The sequence below is a fragment of the Macaca nemestrina genome, chromosome 14 (assembly GCF_043159975.1).
Source record: "Macaca nemestrina isolate mMacNem1 chromosome 14, mMacNem.hap1, whole genome shotgun sequence".
In the NCBI taxonomy this organism is placed as follows: domain Eukaryota; kingdom Metazoa; phylum Chordata; class Mammalia; order Primates; family Cercopithecidae; genus Macaca; species Macaca nemestrina.
In genome coordinates, this window is record NC_092138.1 from 111233200 (window position 1) to 111253876 (window position 20677).

The 20677-nt window shown below is 55.7% G+C and overlaps 1 protein-coding gene across 2 annotated transcripts in view; it reads left to right on the plus strand.

The window, feature by feature from the left end:
• Positions 1–20677, plus strand: part of LOC105464031 (neuronal calcium sensor 1) — a 64837-nt gene that overhangs the window by 25250 nt on the left and 18910 nt on the right. For both annotated transcript variants that reach the window (XM_011711648.2, XM_071078433.1), the window contains exons 2-3: positions 2541–2565; positions 20062–20200. In XM_011711648.2, the coding sequence (XP_011709950.1) occupies positions 2541–2565; positions 20062–20200 (164 nt within the window). The remainder of the gene's footprint in view (positions 1–2540; positions 2566–20061; positions 20201–20677) is intronic.

The following is a 20677-nucleotide window of genomic DNA, read 5'->3' on the forward strand; positions in this document are numbered from 1 at the left end:
TCTTTATGTCGAATGCTGCCACCCCTTGCCAAGGTCACACAAGGTCATGCAGACTCAAGGGGGTTTACCCAATTGGGCCTCCATCCTGATCTCTAGGGGCATAGTCCTGGCTCTGCTGTTTCCTGCAAAGGGACCTCAGGTGATCCCAGACAAATAAGCAGACCCGTCAAAACTTCCATTCCTCATTGGGAAAACGGGGTCACACCTCCCTGTGGGGTTTTTGTGAAGCTGAGGAGTGGCAAGCACTTCAATTTCCCCAACAGCCCCATTTCACAGATGAGAAAACTGAGGCTCAGAGAGGGGAAGCAATTTGCCCAAGGACACACAGTGCCCTGTGGGGCCGGATTTGAACCCAGGCGGTCTGGTCTGGCTTCAGCACCTGTGGCCCTGAGCTCCTGGTGGTACTGTGATGGGTTGCCTGTATATCCAGGTTTGAGCTTCCAGCATCCGCCCCACGGCCACAGCTGCCATCACAGCGGGTGTGGGGGGAGGTCCAGGCAACCAGCCTGGATCAGACCAAGGACACCTTCCCTCTCCACCCCCATGCCGAATCCTGAACCCCTTTCTGCCCCATACCCTTTGCCAAAACTTTATCTCAGAAAATTGCTTTCTTTGAGTCCAGGCCCTCTGGGTAACCAGCATCTCCCACTGTTGCCTTCTCTCTCTCTCTCTCTTTTTTGAGACAGTCTCGCTCTGTCACCCAGGCTGGAGTGCAATGGAGCGATCTTGGCTCACTGCAAGCTCTGCCTCCTGGATTCAAGCGATTCTCCTGCCTCAGCCTCTCGAGTAGCTGGGACTATAGGCACATGCCACCATGCCCGGCTAATGTTTTTTATTTTTAGTAGAGACGGGCTTTCACCGTGTTAGCCAGGATGGTCTCGATCTCCTGACCTTGTGATCTGCCTGCCTCGGCCTCCCAAAGTGCTGGGATTACAGGCGTGAGCCACCACGCCCAGCCTGCCTCTTCTCTTGTTATCCGGGGCCTGCTTGCAGACAGGTCTCTTCCTCCATCTCTGATTTGGGCTTGTGGGAGGAGAGGGCTGACCAGCATGGGGGTGGAGGCGTCTAACCTGCCCAGGAACCTGGCTGCCAGGTTCTGAGCCACAGACCTAAGGTCAGACCCTTGCCTTGCCACTTCCTGATCTCTTTGTGCCTCAGTTTCCACATTTGGAGCCAGGGCAGAGTCACGCCATCCTCCCTCCATGCTGTCATAAGAGCTGCTGAGCCAAAGCACAGAGGCCCGCCCTGGGCGCAGATTCGGGCTTGCGGCAGGCTCTTGGTATTTGGCAGCTGTTGCGAGCTTGCTTTGAGTGGTTTTTGAAAAGCGGCTTCCTCAAGTCTGGTCAGGCACAAACAATTCAGAGACACCTCTTTGGGCTTCCTTCCCACTTCCCTGGGAATAGATTCCAGTTCCTTTACTCATCTGAACTCCACCTGACACCCCTTTCCTGTCTGTTCATGTGTTCATTCATTCATTCATTCATTCATTCATTCATTCATTTCACAAGTCAGTATCGAGCACATTTGAGGGCCCTACCCCATACCCTGTGCCAAAACTTTCTCTTGGAAAATTGCATTCTTTGATGCCAGGCCTGGCTTTTCCAGGTGTCTGGCATCCCCAGGGATCCAGTAGCTTCCGTGCCTTTATGAGCGAGTCCCCACAAGAAGTCTGTGTGGGGCAGGCGCTGATACTATGATGCCCACTTTACAGATGAGGCGCCCGAGGCAGGGAGTGCAGGAGGAGCCGTCCCGCGCTCACACAGGCGGGGAGCAAGGGTGGCCTTGGTGGTGGTTTGATGTTCTTGTTCGGTGACTTTAGAGAGAACATTGATTTGGTTCCAACTTGAAACGATTCTGTGCTTTTCAGAAAAACCATTTTTGTTTGTTTCACGGCTCAGTAAAGAATGGGTATGTGGGCTTGGTTCCAGGCTCAGCCGCTCTCTGTGGCCTCTTTCAGCTTTTGCTTCACGTCTCTGTTCATGTCTTGCCAGGGAAAGAGCCCGGGCTGACCACGGAGAGGGAATGTAGGGGAGGGTGGTCCACCGTTCTGCTGAGAGCTGCCCGTTTTCAGCCCCGCCCCGCCCCCCCTCCCCCCCTCCCCCCCCCCCCCCCCCCACATACAGGCGGGGCAGCTGAGTGCCTGGGGAAGCCGGGGCCTTCCCTGACATCCCGTCCCCAGGGATTGAGAGATGGGAAAGAGTAAGTCTTAGATATTGGCCTGGAAGCAAGGGCTGTGGGAGAAGCGAACCCTTGAATGCCACAGGGCGTTCCTGGGGGCTCTCCCAGCAGTGGCAGTGGCAGGCAGCACGTGGGCACTGGGAAGGGGTGGGGCCAGTGTCCCCTGCTGGGGTGGTGGGTGCAGAGCCCCTGGCTGGGACTGCTCACCAAGGGAGCATTTTTTCATCCAGAGCAGGCCGGTGCCCAGGGACATGGCCCATGGGGAAGGGAGGGCTGGAGGGGAGGCCCCCCAGTGAATGTGCGCCCATCTCCTGGGACACCTTCCCTGAGCTAAAAGCCTGCTTTTCTCTTTTCTCTTGCAGTTACCGAGAAGGAGGTCCAGCAGTGGTGAGTAGCTGCTTTTTCTCAAACCGTGGAGGGGCTGGGGGTGTGGGCTTTGTGCTGATGGGGACATCAGTCCAGCTGCCCAGGACGGGGGCACTTGGAGGGGCCCCTGAGCATGGGATCTGGACAGCTTTTGTTCAGTGGCCCTTGTCCTTGCGGGACTGACGTGGTTTCAGTGGAACTGGGTTGGGGGTGGCGCTGGGGTGTTTGTTGGTGGTGGTCCTTACTTTGAGTTGCGTCTTTAGGGACCACCAAGGCCTGAAGGATTGATTCCAGGCCCTGCTCACCAAAGAGAAGGGTTTGGATAGGAAAGTCCTTCTGTGACCTTGAGAGGTCCTTTCCCCTCGCTGGGGCTCCATCGCCCCTTCTATGAAATGATCGATTCGATTGGATCAGGGATGGCAAATGGGTTTGCTCTTGGATGCCAGCTCTCATCAGTCGTAGCTGCCTGGAGGGCCGTGATAAGGATTCCGAGGCCGTACGTCATGGAGCAAATGGAAAAGTGGCAGTGAGGGATCAGTGGGGCCTGTAATGGATGAGTGGTGCCTGGGCTGGGCCTGGGGGAGGAGGGCGGCGTAGTCTGTTGTTGTGGAATGTGGAGCTGACAGGAGGCTCACCCTGTAAGGTGGCTGAGCTGCAGGGGCGGCACGTAGGGACATGAGGCGGTGAGCCTGGAGACCTTCCAGTCAAGGCTGGCAGGGCCAGGCACCCCCAGGAGCCTCCAGGGCCACTCCCTACACCTCCCTGCCTCAAGTCCAAGCTGCAGATGGGGCAGAGCTATGCTGGCTCGCCTGGCTCTGCTGAGCCCTCGATGGGAGGTGCCCCATCCTGCGGCTGAGTTTCCGCTCTCACTTTCCACTTCTACACTTCCCTGGGTGAGTGTCCCAGAAACGCCCTCCTTCTAGGTCTTCACCCCTGTGGCTCTGCTTCCTGGAATGCCTGCCTTCCTTGCTGGGCCATCTGAACTCTGCCCCTCCCAAGGCTCAGCCCAAGTCACCTCCTCCATGAAGCCTCCCTAGATTCCCCATCCGTACATGTTCTCCCTGCTTTCACACACGCTAGCCAAAGGGATCTTTGTTGAACAAAAACCTGACCATGCCAGGCGTCAGCTAAACCCCCCCTGGACCTTGGGGTGAAGTCCTCATCCTTGATACAGTTATGTGCTTACGAGGCCTGGTTCAGTCTGGCCCTGCTGACCCCTGCAGTCTGGCGTCGTCTGCCCTTTGACCTTTGGCCTTTACCCTCTGGCCAGCCTGAACTGCTGTTTGTTCCTTGAACTCACCTTTGTCTTGGGGGCTTCCTGATGTTTGCCCAGGCTGCTCCCCCTGCCTGCTGGGCTGTTATCTCCTTGCCCCTCCCCCTCCCCCACTGAAACCCGCCCCCCCCATCTGGGTTCCCTGCCCTGTGCCTCCCTGGGACAGCCAATGACGGATGAAATGCAGCAGGTAAGCATTTCGTCCCTCTCTGTGTCCCACCGGGGCTCTGAGGGCTCGCTGGCTTGGCCTTGTTCATGGCCGTGTCCCTAGGGCCTGGCCACGGTGGGTGCTCGGCCCCCAACAGGCTCGCCCTTGGTGCTTCAAATCCATGTTTGTTTGTTTTTTTTTTTTTTTTTTTGAGACAGAGCCTCCCTCTGTCACCCAGGCTGGAGTACAGTGGCATGATCTCAGCTCACTGCAACCTCTGCCTCCTGGAGTCAAGCGATTCTCTTGTCTCGGCCTCCTGAGTAGCTGGGATTACAGGTGTGCTCTACCACGCCCCGCTAATTTTTGTATTTTTAGTAGAGCTGGGGTTTCACCATGTTGGCTAGACTGGTCTTGAGCTCCTGACCTCAGTGATCCACCCGCCTCAGCCTCCCAAAGTGGTGGGATTAAACAGGAGTGAGCCACTGCACCCGGCCTGCCATTGACTTCTGGGAGCAGTACTGGGGATTGACAGAGCTCATCACTCCATGTGGCAGATGAGGAAACTGAGGCTCAGAGAAAGTCCATTTGGGAGGTGGCAGGATTGGGATGAACCATAGGCATCTAGACTCCAGAAACTGAACTCTTGCCTCCAGGGTAAATATGTGTGTGTATATATACATACACACACACACACGCACATATATATATATATATATATATATTTTTTTTCCCTTGAGACAGAGTCTCTCTGCTCTGTTGCTCAGGCTGGAGTGCAGTGGTGCCATCTCAGCTCAGTTACAGCGATTCTCCTGCCTCAGCCTCTCAAGTAGCTGGAACTACAGGTGCCCACCTGCTACCCGGCTAATTTTTCTCTGTTTTGTAGAGACGGGGTTTCACCATGTTGGCCAGGCTGGTCTCAAACTCCTGGGCTCAAGCCTTGGCCTCCCAAAATGCTGGCATTACAGGCGTGAGCCACTGTGCCCAGCCTCCAGTGTGAATATCTGGATGAGGGATGAGTGAGTGGGTAACAAGGAGTCTTCTGGGGACCATGAGAAAACTCAGCATCTCCCAAGGAGGGCGAGGGCAGGGGAGGGCAGTGGTTAGAGTTGCTGGTTGGCCGATAAGGGACAGACGTGAGCAGCTGTCCGCCCCCCCTCCCATTGCCCTGGCCCCAGTTGTGGCAGCTCATAACCAAGGCACCTCCCCAGGGGTCTCAGGGGCCTGGGGGCTGAGGAGGGGACACCAGGAGCTGTCTGCTTGGGCCTCTTCCAGGCAGGGAAGAGGACGAGATTTGTCTTTGAGAGATGGGGATGCTTCCCAAGCACCGCTGGGAGCCAGGCAGGCTCTCAGATACAGCCTCGTTCATTTCATTCTCACAATGACCCAGAGGAGACGACTCCATCGTGGCCCCTCGGCGTATCATAGATGAAGACACGGAGACCTGCCTGAGATTCCCCGGCGTCCTCCCCTGCCCACACCTGGGCCTTCTCCTGGAGCCGCAGGCGGCAGAGTGGCTGAGATCTTGGGCTCCAGAACCGGGCAGGCTGAACTTGAATCCTTTTTTTTTTTTTTTTTTTGAGACGGAGTCTCGCTCTGCCGCCCAGGCTGGAGTGCAGTGGCCGGATCTCAGCTCACTGCAAGCTCCGCCTCCTGGGTTTATGCCATTCTCCTGCCTCAGCCTCCCGAGTAGCTGGGACTACAGGCGCCCGCCACCTCGCCCGGCTAGTTTTTTGTATTTTTTAGTAGAGACGGGGTTTCACCGTGTTAGCCAGGATGGTCTCGATCTCCCGACCTCGTGATCCGCCCGTCTCGGCCTCCCAAAGTGCTGGGATTACAGGCTTGAGCCACCGCGGCCGGCCGAATCCTTTTTTTTTAATTAAAAAAATTTTTTTTTCTTTAATTTTTTTGAGACAGAGTATTGCCCTGTTGCTCAGGCTGGAGTGCAGTGGTGTCATCTCAGCTCACTGCAACCTCTGCCTCCCGGATTCAAGCGAATCTCCTGCCTTATCCTCTCAAGTATCCGGGATTACAGGTGCCCAGCCTGGCTAATATTTTTGTATTTTTAAAGGGGAGATGGGGTTTCACCCTGTTGGACCGGCTGGTCTTGAACTCCTGACCTCAAGTGATCTGCCCTCCTCGGCCTCCCAAAGTGCTGGGATTACATATATTTAAATTATTATTAATATTATTCTTTCAGAGACAGGGTGTTGCCCTGTCGCCCAGGCTGGAGTGTGGTGGTGCTATCAAAGCTCACTGCAGCCTTGACCTCCTGGGCTCAAGAGATCCTCCTAACTCAGCCTCCTGATTAACTGGGACTACAGGCACTTACCACCATGGCTGGCTAATTATTAAAAAAAAAAAATTTTGTAGAGCTGGGGGCCTCACTATATTGCCCAAGCTTATCTTGAGTTTCTGGCCTCAAGCAATCCTCCTGACTCAGCCTCCCGAGTAGCTGAGACCGCAGGTGCGAGCCACTGCAACCGGCTGTGGGCTTGACTCCTGCCTTGCCCACTTCCTGGCTGAGTGACCTTGGACAAATGACTAGACTTCTTAGGACCTCAGTTTCCCCATCTGGAAAAGGAGGGTGATCATAGTAAAGCTTTCTAGGAGTAGTGTGAAGAATAAATATGCTAATTCATAGAAGACGTTTGGAACAGAGCCTAGGAAACATTCTCTCTGCTGGTGTCAGTAATGGTAGTAATCATGGTCCTGAGATCATCAGTGAAACCCACTGAGCCCTGAGATTGAGGACTTTCTCCGCATTAGGCGGATGAGGAAACTGAGGTCCAGGGCGGTGAGTGACTTTTGTTTACTCATCAAGCATCAATAGAGTGTGCTCCCTGTGCCACACACTGTCCCACACCCTGGGGACATACCACGAACTGGATAAAACCCCAGGCCCCGATATACACATGAGTATAGAGCAGGGTCACTGTGGGCTGAGAAATGTCCTGTAGGGAATTGAAGATTTGAGCACGGTGGGGTAGGGGCCTCGTTAGGAGGGAGAGGTCAGGTGAGGCTGCTCTGGGATTCTGACATTTGAGCTGCAACCTAGACAATAAGGACTCGGTGGTGGAACCTGGGTCATATCCACCCAGGCATAGAAAACAGCGAGGACAAGGGCTGGGAGGGGGACATGAGCCTGGCGAATTAGAGGACCAGCAGGGAGCCAAGGAGGCTGGCCTGAGGGGGCAGTGTGGAGGCTCTCACAGCAAAACAGGGACCCTCAGCTGTGTGAGGCCCAGTCCTCACTGTGGGGGCACTTCCCCTAAAGAGCTCACAAAGAAAAAAGCAACCTGCTTTAGGGATGCACCTGTAGTCCCAGCTATGCAGGAGGCCGAGGTAGGAGGATGGCTTGAGCCCAGGAGGTCGAGGCTGCAGTGAGCTATGATTGCCCCACTGCAGGCAATAGAGTGAGACCTCGTCTCTTAAAAACAAAACAAAACAGTTGGGCGCAGTGGCTCACGCCTGTAATCCCAGCACTTTGGGAGGCTGAGGCGGGCGGATCACGAGGTCAGGAGATCGAGACCATCCTGGCTAATACGGTGAAACCCCATCTCTACTAAAAATACAAAAAATTAGCCGGGCGTGGTGGCGAGCGCCTGTGGTCCCAGCTAGTCAGGAGGCTGAGGCAGGAGAACGGCGTGAACCCAAGAGGAGGAGCTTGCAGTGAGCTGGGATCGCGCCACTGCACTCCAGCCTGGGTGAGAGCGAGACTCTGTCTCAAAAAACAAACAAACAAACAGAAAGCCTGGGCACGGTGGCCCACACGTTTAATCCCAACACTTTGGGAGGCCAAGGCAGGAGGATCATTTGAGCCCAGGAGTTTGAGACCAGCCTGGGCATATAAGGTGGCCTTGTCTCTACAAAAAAAAAAAAAAAAAAGCTGTACATGGTGGCGCATGCCTATGGTCCCAGCTACTTGGCTGAGGTGGGAAGATCGCTTGGGCCCCAGAGATCAAGGCTGCAGTGAGCTCTGATTGTGCTAATATACTCCAGCTTGGGTGAGAGAGTGAGACCCTGTCCTAAAAAAGAAAAAAAAAAAAAAAAAAGAAAATAGGTGGTATTTTCTCTGCCTTCTGGCAGAGAAAATTTCTGTGTGTCTCGAGTAAATATCCTATGGTTCATTTTGGCAGTACCTTCAAGGCTAGGAAATGGTTGAACCAATGCTTTTCTCTGGCTCTCCTAAGTCAGCCCACCACCCACCTCACTGTTGTATTCCAGAATGGTCCCATCCCCTTGGGGCGATGCTAGACCGGGGATGGTTAGACAGTGACACTCTGCCCTCCTGTGCCCATGGCAGACATCAGTAATGGATCACAGAGTATGTTGCTCTGTGCTCTGGGAGCCAGCGGAACTGCTGTTACCGCACAAAATAAACCAATTTGCTATTCTTCGATTGTCCTAAACCTTACTGGTGAACCCGGGACCGAAGCATGAGCCTGCCTACTCACAGGCTAGATCCACTGGGCCCACTGTCCCCTCTGTCCTTTGCACAGAAGGCAAATGAGGTGACCACCTGCATCCTAAACACCCTGGCCCATTTTCAGAGGGCCCTTTTTCAGCACGGCCTCCCGCTGGCACCATTCTTGTTCTTGTTTTCTTTCTTTTTTTTTGAGATGGAGTCTCATTCGGTTGCCCAGGCTGGAGTGCAGTGGCATGATCTCGGCTCACTGCAATCTCTGCCTCCTGGGTTCAAGTTATTCTCTTGCCTCAGCCTGCCGAGTAGTTGGGATTATAGGTCCCCACCACCATGCCCAACTAATTTTTGTATTTTTAATAGAGATAGGGGTTTCACCATGTTGGCCAGGCTGGTCTTGAACTCCTGACCTCAGGTGATCTACCCGCCTCAGCCTCCCAAAGTGCTGGGATTACAGGTGTGAGCCACCACGCCCAGCCCCATTCTTGTTCTGAACAACTCTCAGGACACCCGACAGCCAGAGACTCTCTACCCATGCCTGCCTCTCTTTTGGGAAAACTCGGGATTCCTGAGCCCAGGCTTTCAGGGCAACAAGCAGTGCAGGGCCCAGCCATCTGGGGTGGGAGCGGCAGCAGGAGGGAGGGACATTTAGGGAGCAGTGGGCCACAGTGGACATGGTTTTCCTCTCCCACCTGAGAAGCGCTGGGGCAGCTTCAGCCGGGGAAGCGGCTTCGATGGCCTCCTGTCTCTCTTCCTTCATCACTTGTGTGTGGCTCCCTTTTTCTCTGCACACGTTACTAGCCCTCTTGTTCCCTTGCCTCATGTCCAACTCCTTAGCCCGGCCAGCCTGCCTCCCCTAGACAGCAGATCCTGAATCTGATCCCAGCCCCTGGCCACACGGGTCTGAGCCCCTGGTCTGCAGTGGTGCCACGGCCTTGGCCTCGCGGGGCTGCTGCCTGCCTATGGTGGCTCTGCTGTTCTTGGCCCCGTACAGCCTCTGCTAGAGCTTTGGAAACTGGGACCGCCCCTTTGTCACTTCCCACTGCACTTGGAATAAAGCCCCAGCATGTTGCGTGGCCCACAAGGCTCCCTGAGGTCTCTGACCTCAACTTTTCCCCTGGGTCGCCGTGCACTGACCACACTTGCTGTCCCTCACCTGTGCCAAGCTCATCCCGCCTCAGAGCCTCCGTCCCTACCGTTTCTTTTGCTAAGGAGACTGGCCTCCAGTCTCAGCATGGCTCATTCTGTCTTGATAGTCATACCTTCACCCCTAGTCAGCTGCTCAGAGAGGAGGTCCCTGTCTTTCCTGTACGATCTAGGGTCATCTGGGTTTGTGCTGACATATAGCAGCTGCCATACAGGGCCTTTTTTTTTTTTTTTTTTTTTTGAGACGGAGTCTCGCTCTGTCGCCCAGGCTGGACTGCAGTGGCCGGATCTCAGCTCACTGCAAGCTCCGCCTCCTGGGTTCACGCCATTCTCCTGCCTCAGCCTCCCGAGTAGCTGGGACTACAGGCGCCGCCACCTCGCCCGGCTAGTTTTTTTTTGTGTGTGTTATTTTTAGTAGACACGGGGTTTCACCGTGTTAGCCAGGATGGTCTCGATCTCCTGACCTCGTGATCCGCCCGTCTCGGCCTCCCAAAGTGCTGGGATTACAGGCTTGAGCCACCGTGCCCGGCCCCATACAGAGCCTTAAGTGATTCTGTGATTTGTCCTGGGCTGCGAAGTCAGTAGAAGCAGAGCCTGGACTAGAACTCGGGGTCCAGTGCCAGTCGGCTCACAAGTCCCCCAGGAGAGCACAGGCCAGGGCACAGCAATAGGAGGCCCGGGCCAGGCCAACTGGGCACGCTTACCCTGCACCAGGCTCTGCACTGGGCGTCCCACGGTGCCAGCTCCTCGGTGCCTCCCAGCTCTGAGCTGCTGGTGCCGTTGTCTGTATTTGGCAGAGGGAGGAAGCTGGAGGCTTTGAGAGGTAGAGCCAGCATTGGTGTCCACAGCCAGCTTCCGGGTCTGCAGTCAGCCCGGTATCCCCCGCTTCCCCATCCCTTGTTCTTTATCTTAGTTCTGGCTCACTTGAGCCCAATTCACCATGGTGGGACATCAGGAACCACAATGAGGGCTGCTTAAGAAATGGCAGGTCCCAGGCCTCTAAAGGTGACTGTGAGCTCTGTAATCACCTGGAAAGTGATGAGGACGTTATCCTGAGTGGAGAGAGCAGGGTACACACCATCATCGGGCACCAGTCCGTGATGGAAAAAATGTAGGCAGAGAAGAAAGATGGGATGGACGCAGGCTGAGGCTGGTCGTGGGTGTGTGAGGTGGGGGGGCGGGTGTCCTCTGGTGGATTATGTGTCCTATTTTCCAAATTTTCTGCAACTTTTTTTTTTTTTTTTTTGAGACAGAGTCTCACTTGGTTGCTCAGGCTGGAGTGCAGTGGTGCAATCTCGGCTCACTGCAACCTCCGCCTCCTGGGTTCAAACGGTTCTCCTACCTCAGCCTCCCGAGTAGCTGGGATTACAGGCGCCCACCACCAGGCCTGGCTAATTTTTGTATTTTTAGTAGAGACAGGGTTTCACCATGTTGGCCAGGCTGGTCTCGAACTTCTGACATCAGGAAATCTGCCCGCCTCAGCCTCCCAAAGTGCTGGGATTACGGGCGTGAGCCACCGTGCCTGGCTCTGCAATGGCTTTTATTACTTTTATAATAACCAAATATCCTAGCAATATGATAGCAAAAGTAGTGGGTGGAAGCCAGAGGAATGGTGTACTCACATCAACAGGGCAAGCTGTTGATTCTGGGCTGCCCCAGGCAGTGTGGGCGTGGAGACAGACTCTCAGCAACACACTGGGGGCTTTCCTGCGGGCAGGCACTGTGCTGATGGAACGGGGCCGTGTGGAAATCCGAGGAGCAGCCCCATTTTACAGATGAAGAGACTGAGGCTCTGAAGGGTGGAGACCCTTGCCCAGGTCACACAGCTCTGTGTGTGTGTGTGGAGTCTCGGTCCAGCTCGCTCTGCCTCCGTGGTCCCGAATACTGGGGCTTAGACCTGCCGGCTTCTTGCTTTCTTGCTCTGGGAAACCCGTAAAACCGGAGGCTACTGGGGGGAAGGGAAAGGAAGAGGAACCATCTCATGGCTGTTTGGGACCCTCCTCCAGGTCTCGAGGGAGTGCGGGGAGGGGCATGCCCCTGGAGGGAGTTGTTTGAAGAGATAATGGGAGAATAATTTGCCGAGCCTGCCGCTGCGCCCGTCCCTGCTGCGCCTGGCTGATTGCAGCTTGGAGTTATGCTTTATGATTTATCTGTCTAGCAATCTCTGTCCCACCTTTTGCACTGCAGAGAGCAGCTGCCGCAGTATCATCAGCATGGCAGGAGATGCAGGGCTGGCCTCCCAGCAGGATCCCAGAGGACACGAACCTGCAGGAGCTGAGAGTGGCGAATTCAGGGGAAGTCCTAGAGGACCAGGGCTTTTGGGAGACTGAGGTCTGGCAGTTGGGGGGGGGGCTTGCTCAGGCCCTCAGAGAACTAGAAGCCAAACTGGAGTTGGACCCGTGTGTTCTGGGAGCATTCAATCATTCATTCATTTGTTCACTAATCCATTCAGGACATCTTTACTGAGCACCTACTTTATGCCAGGCCAGTGCTGGTTGCTGGGGGGCATCAGGGACGGAGGGGGGCGAGGTGCTTGGAGTCTCCTGGTGGACGAGGGCAGTCACCCAGCCTGGCGCTGTGGTGGGGAAGAGAAGGTGGGAGGTGTGGGAGGAACCCCAGTGCTGGAGTGGGAACTGTTTTGCACGTGGCAGTCAGCTTTCAGGATTTTTATGAAATGACAGATTTCTTTTCTTCCCTTCCCCCTTCCCTTTTAAAGAAGTGTAAGAACGCCGTTCTTGAATCTAGGATTTTCTTTTCTCATCTCTACCCTGTCTTGAAGAGCTGGTTCCCAAACACAGTCAACCGTATCAGAAACCTCGGCTTCCTGTGGCTGGGGATCGCAGGCCCCGTTCTTCACAGCCTGGGCCTGCCTCTGAGGCCTGGCGCCATGGCTCTTCTCTAATCCCCAAAGGGGGTCTCTGAACCCCAAAGAGTTAAGACCTTGTTCATGAACAAGGTTGTGTGAGGTGTGACCTCTGCATACGCATCTCGGACTGAGTTACTGGGTGGGGAGGGGCAATGACGTATCTTGGTACTTCTCTGCCCATGTACTAGGAGATTGGGTATTAGAAACGACTTCCTGGCCGGGCGCGGTGGCTCATGCCTGTAATCCCAGCACTTTGGGAGGTCGAGGAGGCCAGATCATGAGGTCAGGAATTCAAGACCAGCCTGGCCAACATGATGAAACCCCGTCTCTACTGAAAATACAAAACTTAGCTGGGCGTGGTGGTGGCGGGTGTCTGTAGTCCCAGCTACTCGGGCGGCTGAGGCAGGAGAATTGCTTGAACCCAGGAGGTGGAAGTTGCAGTGAGTCAAGATTGCACCCCTGCACTCCAGCCTAGGCGACAGAGTGAGACTCAGTCTTGGAAAGCGGAAGGACTTCCCATGGGGCCAGAGTGGGGGACTCGGGAGGGTATGGTGGAACCTTCCTCTTGGGACAGCTGGTGGGACGAGGTAACAGGGGTTGGGCTGTCCTCGGCCGCTGGCTCTGGTGTTGCGGAAGATCATAGATCAGGGCTTGGGGCATGGCCAGTGCTCAGGACATCCTGTGGTGTTAACAGTCTCAGCTTATTGGTCCAGGCCTACTCAGGGGCCTGAAAGAAAGGTGTGAGGTTGGCTGTCACCTCACAGATGAGGAAATCAAGGCTCTGAGGGGAATCGTCACCTGCCCCAGGTCACACACAGGTCAGGAGTGGGGCAGGATCAAGCCAGGACTGAAGCTTGAGCCCTTCTTTTTCAGTTTCTTAAACTTAAAAAAAAAAAAAAAAAAAAAAATTAAACACTTTTTTCTTTCTTTCTTTCTTTTTTTTTTTTTTCTTTCAAGACAGGGTCTGGCTTTGTTGCCCAGGCTGGAGTGTAGTGGTGTAATCATAGTTCACCTCAACCTCAGACTTTTGGGCTCAAGGGACCGTCCTCCCTCAGCCTCCCAAGCAGCTAGGAGGACAAATACAAGCCACTGTGCCCGGCTCCACTAATTTTGTGTGTGTGTGTGTGTGTGGAGAGATGGGGGTCTTGCTTTGTTGCCCGGGCTGGTCTCAAATTCCTGAGCTCAAGTGATCCTCCCGCTTCGGTCTCCCAAAGTGCTGGGATTCCAGGTGTGAGCCACCGCACCCGACCTCCTGTTTTATATTACAGAGTTCCTGCATGCCCCATACCACCAGTGAAAATAATCACGGAGATTCCCAATCATAATGATAGTCATAGGGACCCCTCTGCCACCCCTGTCTCCTGCACACATGAAGCACCTGTCTGAAGTTGGGGGCCTGCATGGTGGACCCTCAGAGCCATCCATCCTCTGGAGCCTGGAGATGCTGGGGCTGGTCTCCGAGATCCTGCCCTGAACCCCTGACCGTGCTGAGCACCTTGAGTCACCAGTCTGCAGGGAGACTCAGGATAACAGGTTGCTCCTGGTGCCATCTCTACTCCCCTGCCCCAGCCTGGCCTGAGCCAGCAGTGATGCTGGGACTCCTGTCCCTTCCACTGTGGGTCTGGAATCAAGCAGAAGATATGGAAGAAAACAGGCCTGTGGAGGACTTTCGGCCTCCACTGAGCTGTCAGAGAGGTGGGCAGGGCCAGGAGAGCCGACCGCTCTCTCCCCTTCCTGATACCAAGCTCAGAGGCAGCTTCCATTCTGGAGTCTGGGCTCTGGTCCCGGCCACCTCGTTGGCTAGCTGTGTGACTCTGACATTAACGGAGCGGCTACTGTGTTTGCCAGGCACAGAAGTGGGTGGTGCAGGTTTGGAGGTGAACTAGAAGATAGGGTTCCTGCCTCAACGGCCCATACGAGGCACTGGCCTGTCACTACACAAGTCACTCAAATCATTCCTGAGGCACAGCTGCTCGAGGTGCCACCAAGGCCCAGCCAGGGGATGGGGTGCTGGGAGTGTGTCCTGGAGTGTGACTCAGCCTGGGGTCGTCAGAGGGGGCTTCTCTCAGGGAGATGCTGTGGTGCTGAGAAGGAAGCGGTGAGCGGAGTCAGGCAGGCGAGGAGGAGGGGGAGGAGCAGACCACGCGGAAGGCATCCCCATGGACGCCCTGAGCCAGGAGGGGCCTTCACCTCTAGAAACCTTAGTTTCTCCATTGGTAAAGTGGGCGGGATTGGCCTCGCCTCCTAGACGATGGGACGATGGGACAGAATCATGCCTGGAAAGCACACAGCCCGGTGCCTGGCTCTCAGGTCTCCTGAATAGCTGTTAGAATCACAGATGCTTATGGCGGATCCCCGGAGCTCGTGGGCGTCCCCAGAGACCATCCGGTCCAGTGGTTCTCAACCTGAATGGTTCTGCCCTCGAGGGGATATTTGGCAATGTCTGGAGACACTTGGGATTGTCCTAACTTGGGCAGGGGGTGCTACTGCCATCTGTCCGGTAGAGGCTGGAGATGCTGCTAAACGTCTACCATGCACACGACAGGCCTCCACGACAATGACCTGGCCCTGAATGTCAGGAGTGCTGGGGTGGGGAACCCTGATCTGGTATGAGCCATTTACTTTACTCACAAGGAAACTGAGGGGTGCTGTGGGGAAGGAGTTTGCTTAGGGTCCTCCCCCAGCATGACAGCTTAGGGCGAGGCCAGGGGCACAGGCCCATGTCCCAGCACCAGAGCAGGCCTGGCGGCAGCCTGTCTGAAAGAGAGAGGGAGGGACTGGCAGGAGGGGAGGGAGGAGGCCCGGGCCTGTGGGAATCTGACCCTGGACCAGGGGTGGGGGATGGAGTCACATATCTCAGGCATCCGGGGGACAGAATTCTTGGGCATGATCTTCATCATAAGCCAGCATCTCACTCGGGTGCTCACTGCAAGAGGGGGTGTGCAGCTGCTTCAGGGGGTCCTGACTCAGCCAGCCGGTGGCAGATGGGTGGCACGTCAGGCTGGGACCATGGCATGAAATCCCAGCCTCAGAGCTGTGATTTGCAGGGTGGTAGAGGCCTGGGGGCGTCTGGGGTGTCTGGGAAGGTTCAGACCCCCCCATCCCGTCTCTCTGCTCCAGTTGAGGCAGGCTCCCTCCTCCACCTTCTGATGATGAAGAGGGGGTTACGTAATGTTTGGGTAGCAGTCGCTTTACCCATGCGCTTACACGGGGGCGGTGCAGCCTGGCTTGCCGGAGGGGTGGGTGAGGCAGGGAGGGAGCCTGGGAGGCAGGAGCCCTGGGTCTGAGCCTTGTTTCTGCTGGTGACTTGCTGTGTGACTTTCAACCTGTCTCTCTCCCTCTCTGGGCCTATCTCCATACACAGAGAGTGGGAGCACATCACTGACTTTCTTTTCTTTTCTTGAGATGGAGTCTCATTTTATCGCCCAGGCTGGAGTACAGTGGCGTGATCTCGGCTCACTGCAACCTCCGCCTCCCGGGTTCAAGTGATTCTCCTGCCTCAGCCTCCCGAGTAGCTGGGATTACAGCAGACATCTGCCATCAGGCCTGGCTAATTGTTGTATATTTATTAGAGATGGGATTTCACCATGTTGTCCAGGCTGGTCTCAAATTCCTGACCTCAAATGATCTGCCCACCTCTGCCTCCCAAAGTGGTGGGATTACAGGCATGAGCCACCACGCCTGGCCACACATCAGTGGTTTTCTAACTGTGCCCACAGAGCTCTTAGGTCTCTGCCAGGGTCTCTGGATGTCCCTGTTCCATGGGTCTCCGGAAGAAGGAGCCAGACACCAACTGGGCTCTTGCTCCCTCCGCCCCTGCCTGGCAGTTTGTGTGTTTATTCATTCACCTCACCAGACAAACATGCCCCAGGTCCATGTTTCGTGCCAGGCCTCATGCGGGTCATCAGGGCACGGCGGTGTCAGGGGGCCTACGTTCCGGTGGGCGACTGACCTGGAGGCACATATGGTAGAGCGTGGTCCACGCTCTGCTGGGACGGACGAGCGGGCAGGGGTGCAGAAGAGGTCCCGAGACCTCAGACCTGGGGCTGGGCCGTCTTTCTGAAAGAAGCAGCATCTAAGCTGGGGCCTGGCGGGACAGCGGATGGGCCCATGTTAAAGAAAGCGAGATTCCGACGCTTCTTAAAATGGCCAGGAAGGCTTCGTTCGGGACTCTCGCAATAGGTGTCAGGACTATCACAACCTGGGAGAGAGTGGACTCAGCTCCAAATGCGAGGAAAAGTGAGGCTTCACAGCCAATGAACAGGTGAGGGGTCAGCGGATGGAAACTAAGAGGAGGCCTCCAGGGCAGCCGATTCCTGCTGAACTGACTGGTCAGGCTGATGCTGGAGGCCGGACGAGGACTCACACATGAAGCGGGGACGAGGAACTTGATCAGGTATTGTGGGGGTGGGGATTCTGGCTACACCGACTTAGGATTCTTGCTACAGCTGGGCCAGGCAGGCAGGGGCCAGGGGACAGGTCGAGGCCAAGTGAGAAGAGAAGGACTTCTCTTCCTGTCAAGGAGACAGAGGAGCCTGTCTGAAGTCCGGGTGCGGAGTATGGGGTGTTTGGAAGGAGGAAGCTGGAACATCAGGCTGGGCACCCTCTCATGGGCATTGCCTCGTGGGGGGCTTCTTGGGGCCCCTGCTAATGGCACAGAAGGGAGCTGGGGCCCCACAGTGATAACCTCTGCAGGGGTAACCGGATAGGCCCCCAAAGGCTCCCCACTGAAGCCGGTTTCCCTCTGCAAAGACGTTCACTGCCAGCCTTCCACAGCTGCTCACTGTGCTGGCGCTGTGCACAGCCTCCGTCTCCTTAGAGCAGTCCCTTGTGAGCCATCCGCAGGGAGGCTTTTGGGTGCCTTTTGTTTCGTCTTTATTGTTTCTAATAACCTTTTAGAATCACTCAAGTAACACAGAGTCATTGTGGATAAGTTAGAAGGTTTGCATGAAGCGGAAGGAACCACCTGGCATCCAGAGAGGTCTGTTGACAGCTGGGTGTGCCCCCACATGGGTCATTAAGTCCTGGTGCCAGGCATGTTCCCTCCGCTGCCCAGGGGGCCATCTCGGCCTGGGGGTCTGGGGTCATGGGCCAGGCTGAAACAGAAGAAACTCAAAAGAAGCAGGGAGAAGGCAACTTTAAGGGCCAGGAGCGGGGTGGCTGTGTCCCTTCCTCCTGCTGTGGGAAGGGACTTGAGATCCATGTGCTTTGCTTCCTTCTTGCTTGGCCGATCCAAGCAGGGGCTCAGAACAGACCTTAGGGCTGAGCAGAGGCCGGTAGACCCCGAGAGTCCTGCCAGGCTGCAGGCATTTGGGGCGGGCCTGCGGACATCACATGCATGGGAGGGATGGATGCTGGGGCCGCACACCGGCCGGCAGGGCAGAGGACAGGACAGGCGGGGTGGGCTCCGAGTCTCACGCGTTGCTGTGGACCTGATCTCTTTGTGCCTCAGTGCCCGTATCTGTGAAATGGGATGGTTGGGCCAACCTGCCAAGGGAACCACCCTGTCAGCACAGTGCCGGGGTTTGGGCTGCTGTCATGGGCTCTTACAAAGGCCTGTGGTTCCCGAGCCAGGACCTACCACCCTGGGCCTCTAGTGCCCTTCAAGGTGTTCTGTGGTGGGGACAGGGAAAGGTGCAGAGGGCTGGCCTATCCACGGCCTCCTGCTGGCTGTGGGCGCTGTTGGGATGCTCATGAGCCTGCTGTGGTCTGACTCAAGAACAACTGCCCTTCCTCCCACATCCTGCTCCATCTTCTCTGCCCTCCCCCATCCTCCTCCTCCCCTCAACCGCCTTCACTCCGGCAGCAGCAGCCACAGTACTGGCAGGAGGTTGGGTACCTGAGCTTCACCATTCAGGCCGCAGAATTTTCAGGGTGCCACCCCTGGGTGCCCCACATGTCCCTTCAGGTCCTCGTGTGCCCAGGGTCCATTCCAGTCCCTTAGATTCCTCTTCACTGGGGATGGTGGACGGTGGCTTTTCCATGTGCATCCTCTCTGTATGGGCCCTAATCACAGCGCCGCACACACCATGCACGGTTCTCCCAGAACCCTCTCCAATGTCTGAAGGAAGGGTGGAGGCTTTGTGTGAGTCACATTAAAATGGGGGACAGTGGGACTGTGTGAAAGTCTCGGTGATCTGGCTTCTCTGAGCATCGGTCCCTTTGGCATTCACCTTCGATCCCACCTCAGCTGTCGTCTGGGCTCGAGGACTTGCAAATGTCTTCCTCTCTCTGAGCCTGTTTCTTCAGCTGTAAAATGGGCTTCCTCGGCCGGGCACTGTGGCTCACACCTGTAATTCCAGCACTTTGGGAGGCTGAGGTGGGCAGATCTCCTGAGGTCAGGGGTTTGAGACCAGCCTGGCCACCATGGCAAAACCCTGTCTCTACTAAAACTACAAAAATTAGCTGGGTGTCGTGGTGCATGCCTGTAATCCCCGCTGCTCGGGAGGCTGAGGCCAAAGAATCGTTGAGCCCAGGAGGTGGAGGTTCCAGTGAGCCGAGATCCTGCCACTGCACTCCAGCCTTGGCGACAGAGTGAGACTCTATCTCAAAAAAAAAAAAAAAAAGCTTCCTCATAGTACCTTCTCATAGGGCTGTTAGGGCCATTCTAGGAGAATAACGTGTGCAGAGTTCCCAGTCGGGTCAGGCCCTGCAAAGGTAATAGCTGGTGCTGCTGACAGCTGACCTCTCTCTGGCTTGCTGTTGTGGAAGCACTTGTCCTCGGAGGAGTGCGTGTTTCCCTGGAGGTGGGGTGGGAGGGGCGGTTAAACTGCCTACAGGACCCAGCTTGTGAATTGGTTTAGAACAACACATATTTAAGTTCACAGTTCTAAAGATCACACTCTTGCCTCGTTTTTGTGCTGAGCCTGTGGTTACATGCACCATGTCCCTGATACCAACAAGAGGGGTGTGAGAACCACCCCTTTTTATGGATGAGGAAACTGAGGCTCAGACGGGCGAGGGCATTTGCTCGAGGCTGTACAGTGAGTGAATGGCAGAGATTTGGCCTGGGATTGGGAGTGCAAAGCCTTTCCAGCATCAGCCGCCTAGGAATCTGGAGGGTTTTGTGCTGGGCACCAGGGCTGTAGGGTGGACAAGTCCAGTTGGAACAGCCAGGGTCCCCCATGCTGTTTACTAAGTTCCCTGGGAACAGAGGCTGAGGGGTGGGGTGTGGGCATGTGGGAGGAGCCACCTGCCGGCTCCATATGGTGGTCTACCCACCAGCACCAGCAGCGGCCCACCCAGCCTGATGCCAGGAGGGGCTCAGCGGAGAAGCTGGGGAGGTGGGAGGGTCTCGTGCAGGCCTGCGGCTTCAGGGAGGCCGTTCATGTGACTCTCGTTTTAGCCCCCTCGGGTGGAGCGCAGGGTTGGGTGGCCAAGTGCTCACTCTGTGTGCAGTATCTGGGTTAATTCCTTTGTCAGTTCGTAACCCCCTTATGCAGACGAGGCTAGGAGAGGTGAAGTCTGTATCCAAGGTCACTCCGCTAGTGAGAGGCAGAGGTGAGACTGCGCCTGTGCCTATCAAGTCCAGGTCTGTGCCCACGGCCCCAGGTGGCACCATCTCTTTGGACAAGGAGCCACAGCTTTCCTTTCCTGGGCGATGTTGGTGGGTGAGTGATGTTGGCATCTCCTTTACCCTCTCTGGCCTGGTCTGCTGCCTCCAGGTACAAAGGCTTCATCAAGGACTGCCCCAGTGGGCAGCTGGATGCGGCGGGCTTCCAGAAGATCTACAAGCAATTCTTTCCATTCGGAGACCCCACCAAGTTTGCCACGTTTGTTTTCAACGTCTTTGATGAAAACAAGGTGAGCTGGGGATTGATGGGGCCTGCGTCAACCCGGAGCCTTTTCCCTCCTGCGGCAGCTGGCTCAGCTCCTGTGGGTACCCGCAGCGCCTCCACGCCCACTCTCTCCTGCCGATGTTCCCTTCTAGAGAAGGAACACACACACAAGTTCATGCTGACATGCACAGATACACAGCCGCACATAAATACATGCACATGTACACATGCAGGCACACACACAATAAACACAGATGCATCCAAATGCATGCACACGTGTTCACACATATGTACACCCACACATGTACTGACATGCACATCCAAGCTCTCACACAGATGTGTATATGCACATGCAGATGAATACCATGCACACATGTGAGCACACATACATGGAGATGCAGCCACACATGCGAACACACCTGTGTATTCATACAGTGCACACACACACATATGCACACAATGCATGGACTTGCAGGTGCACACACGTGTACACACAGAGAGA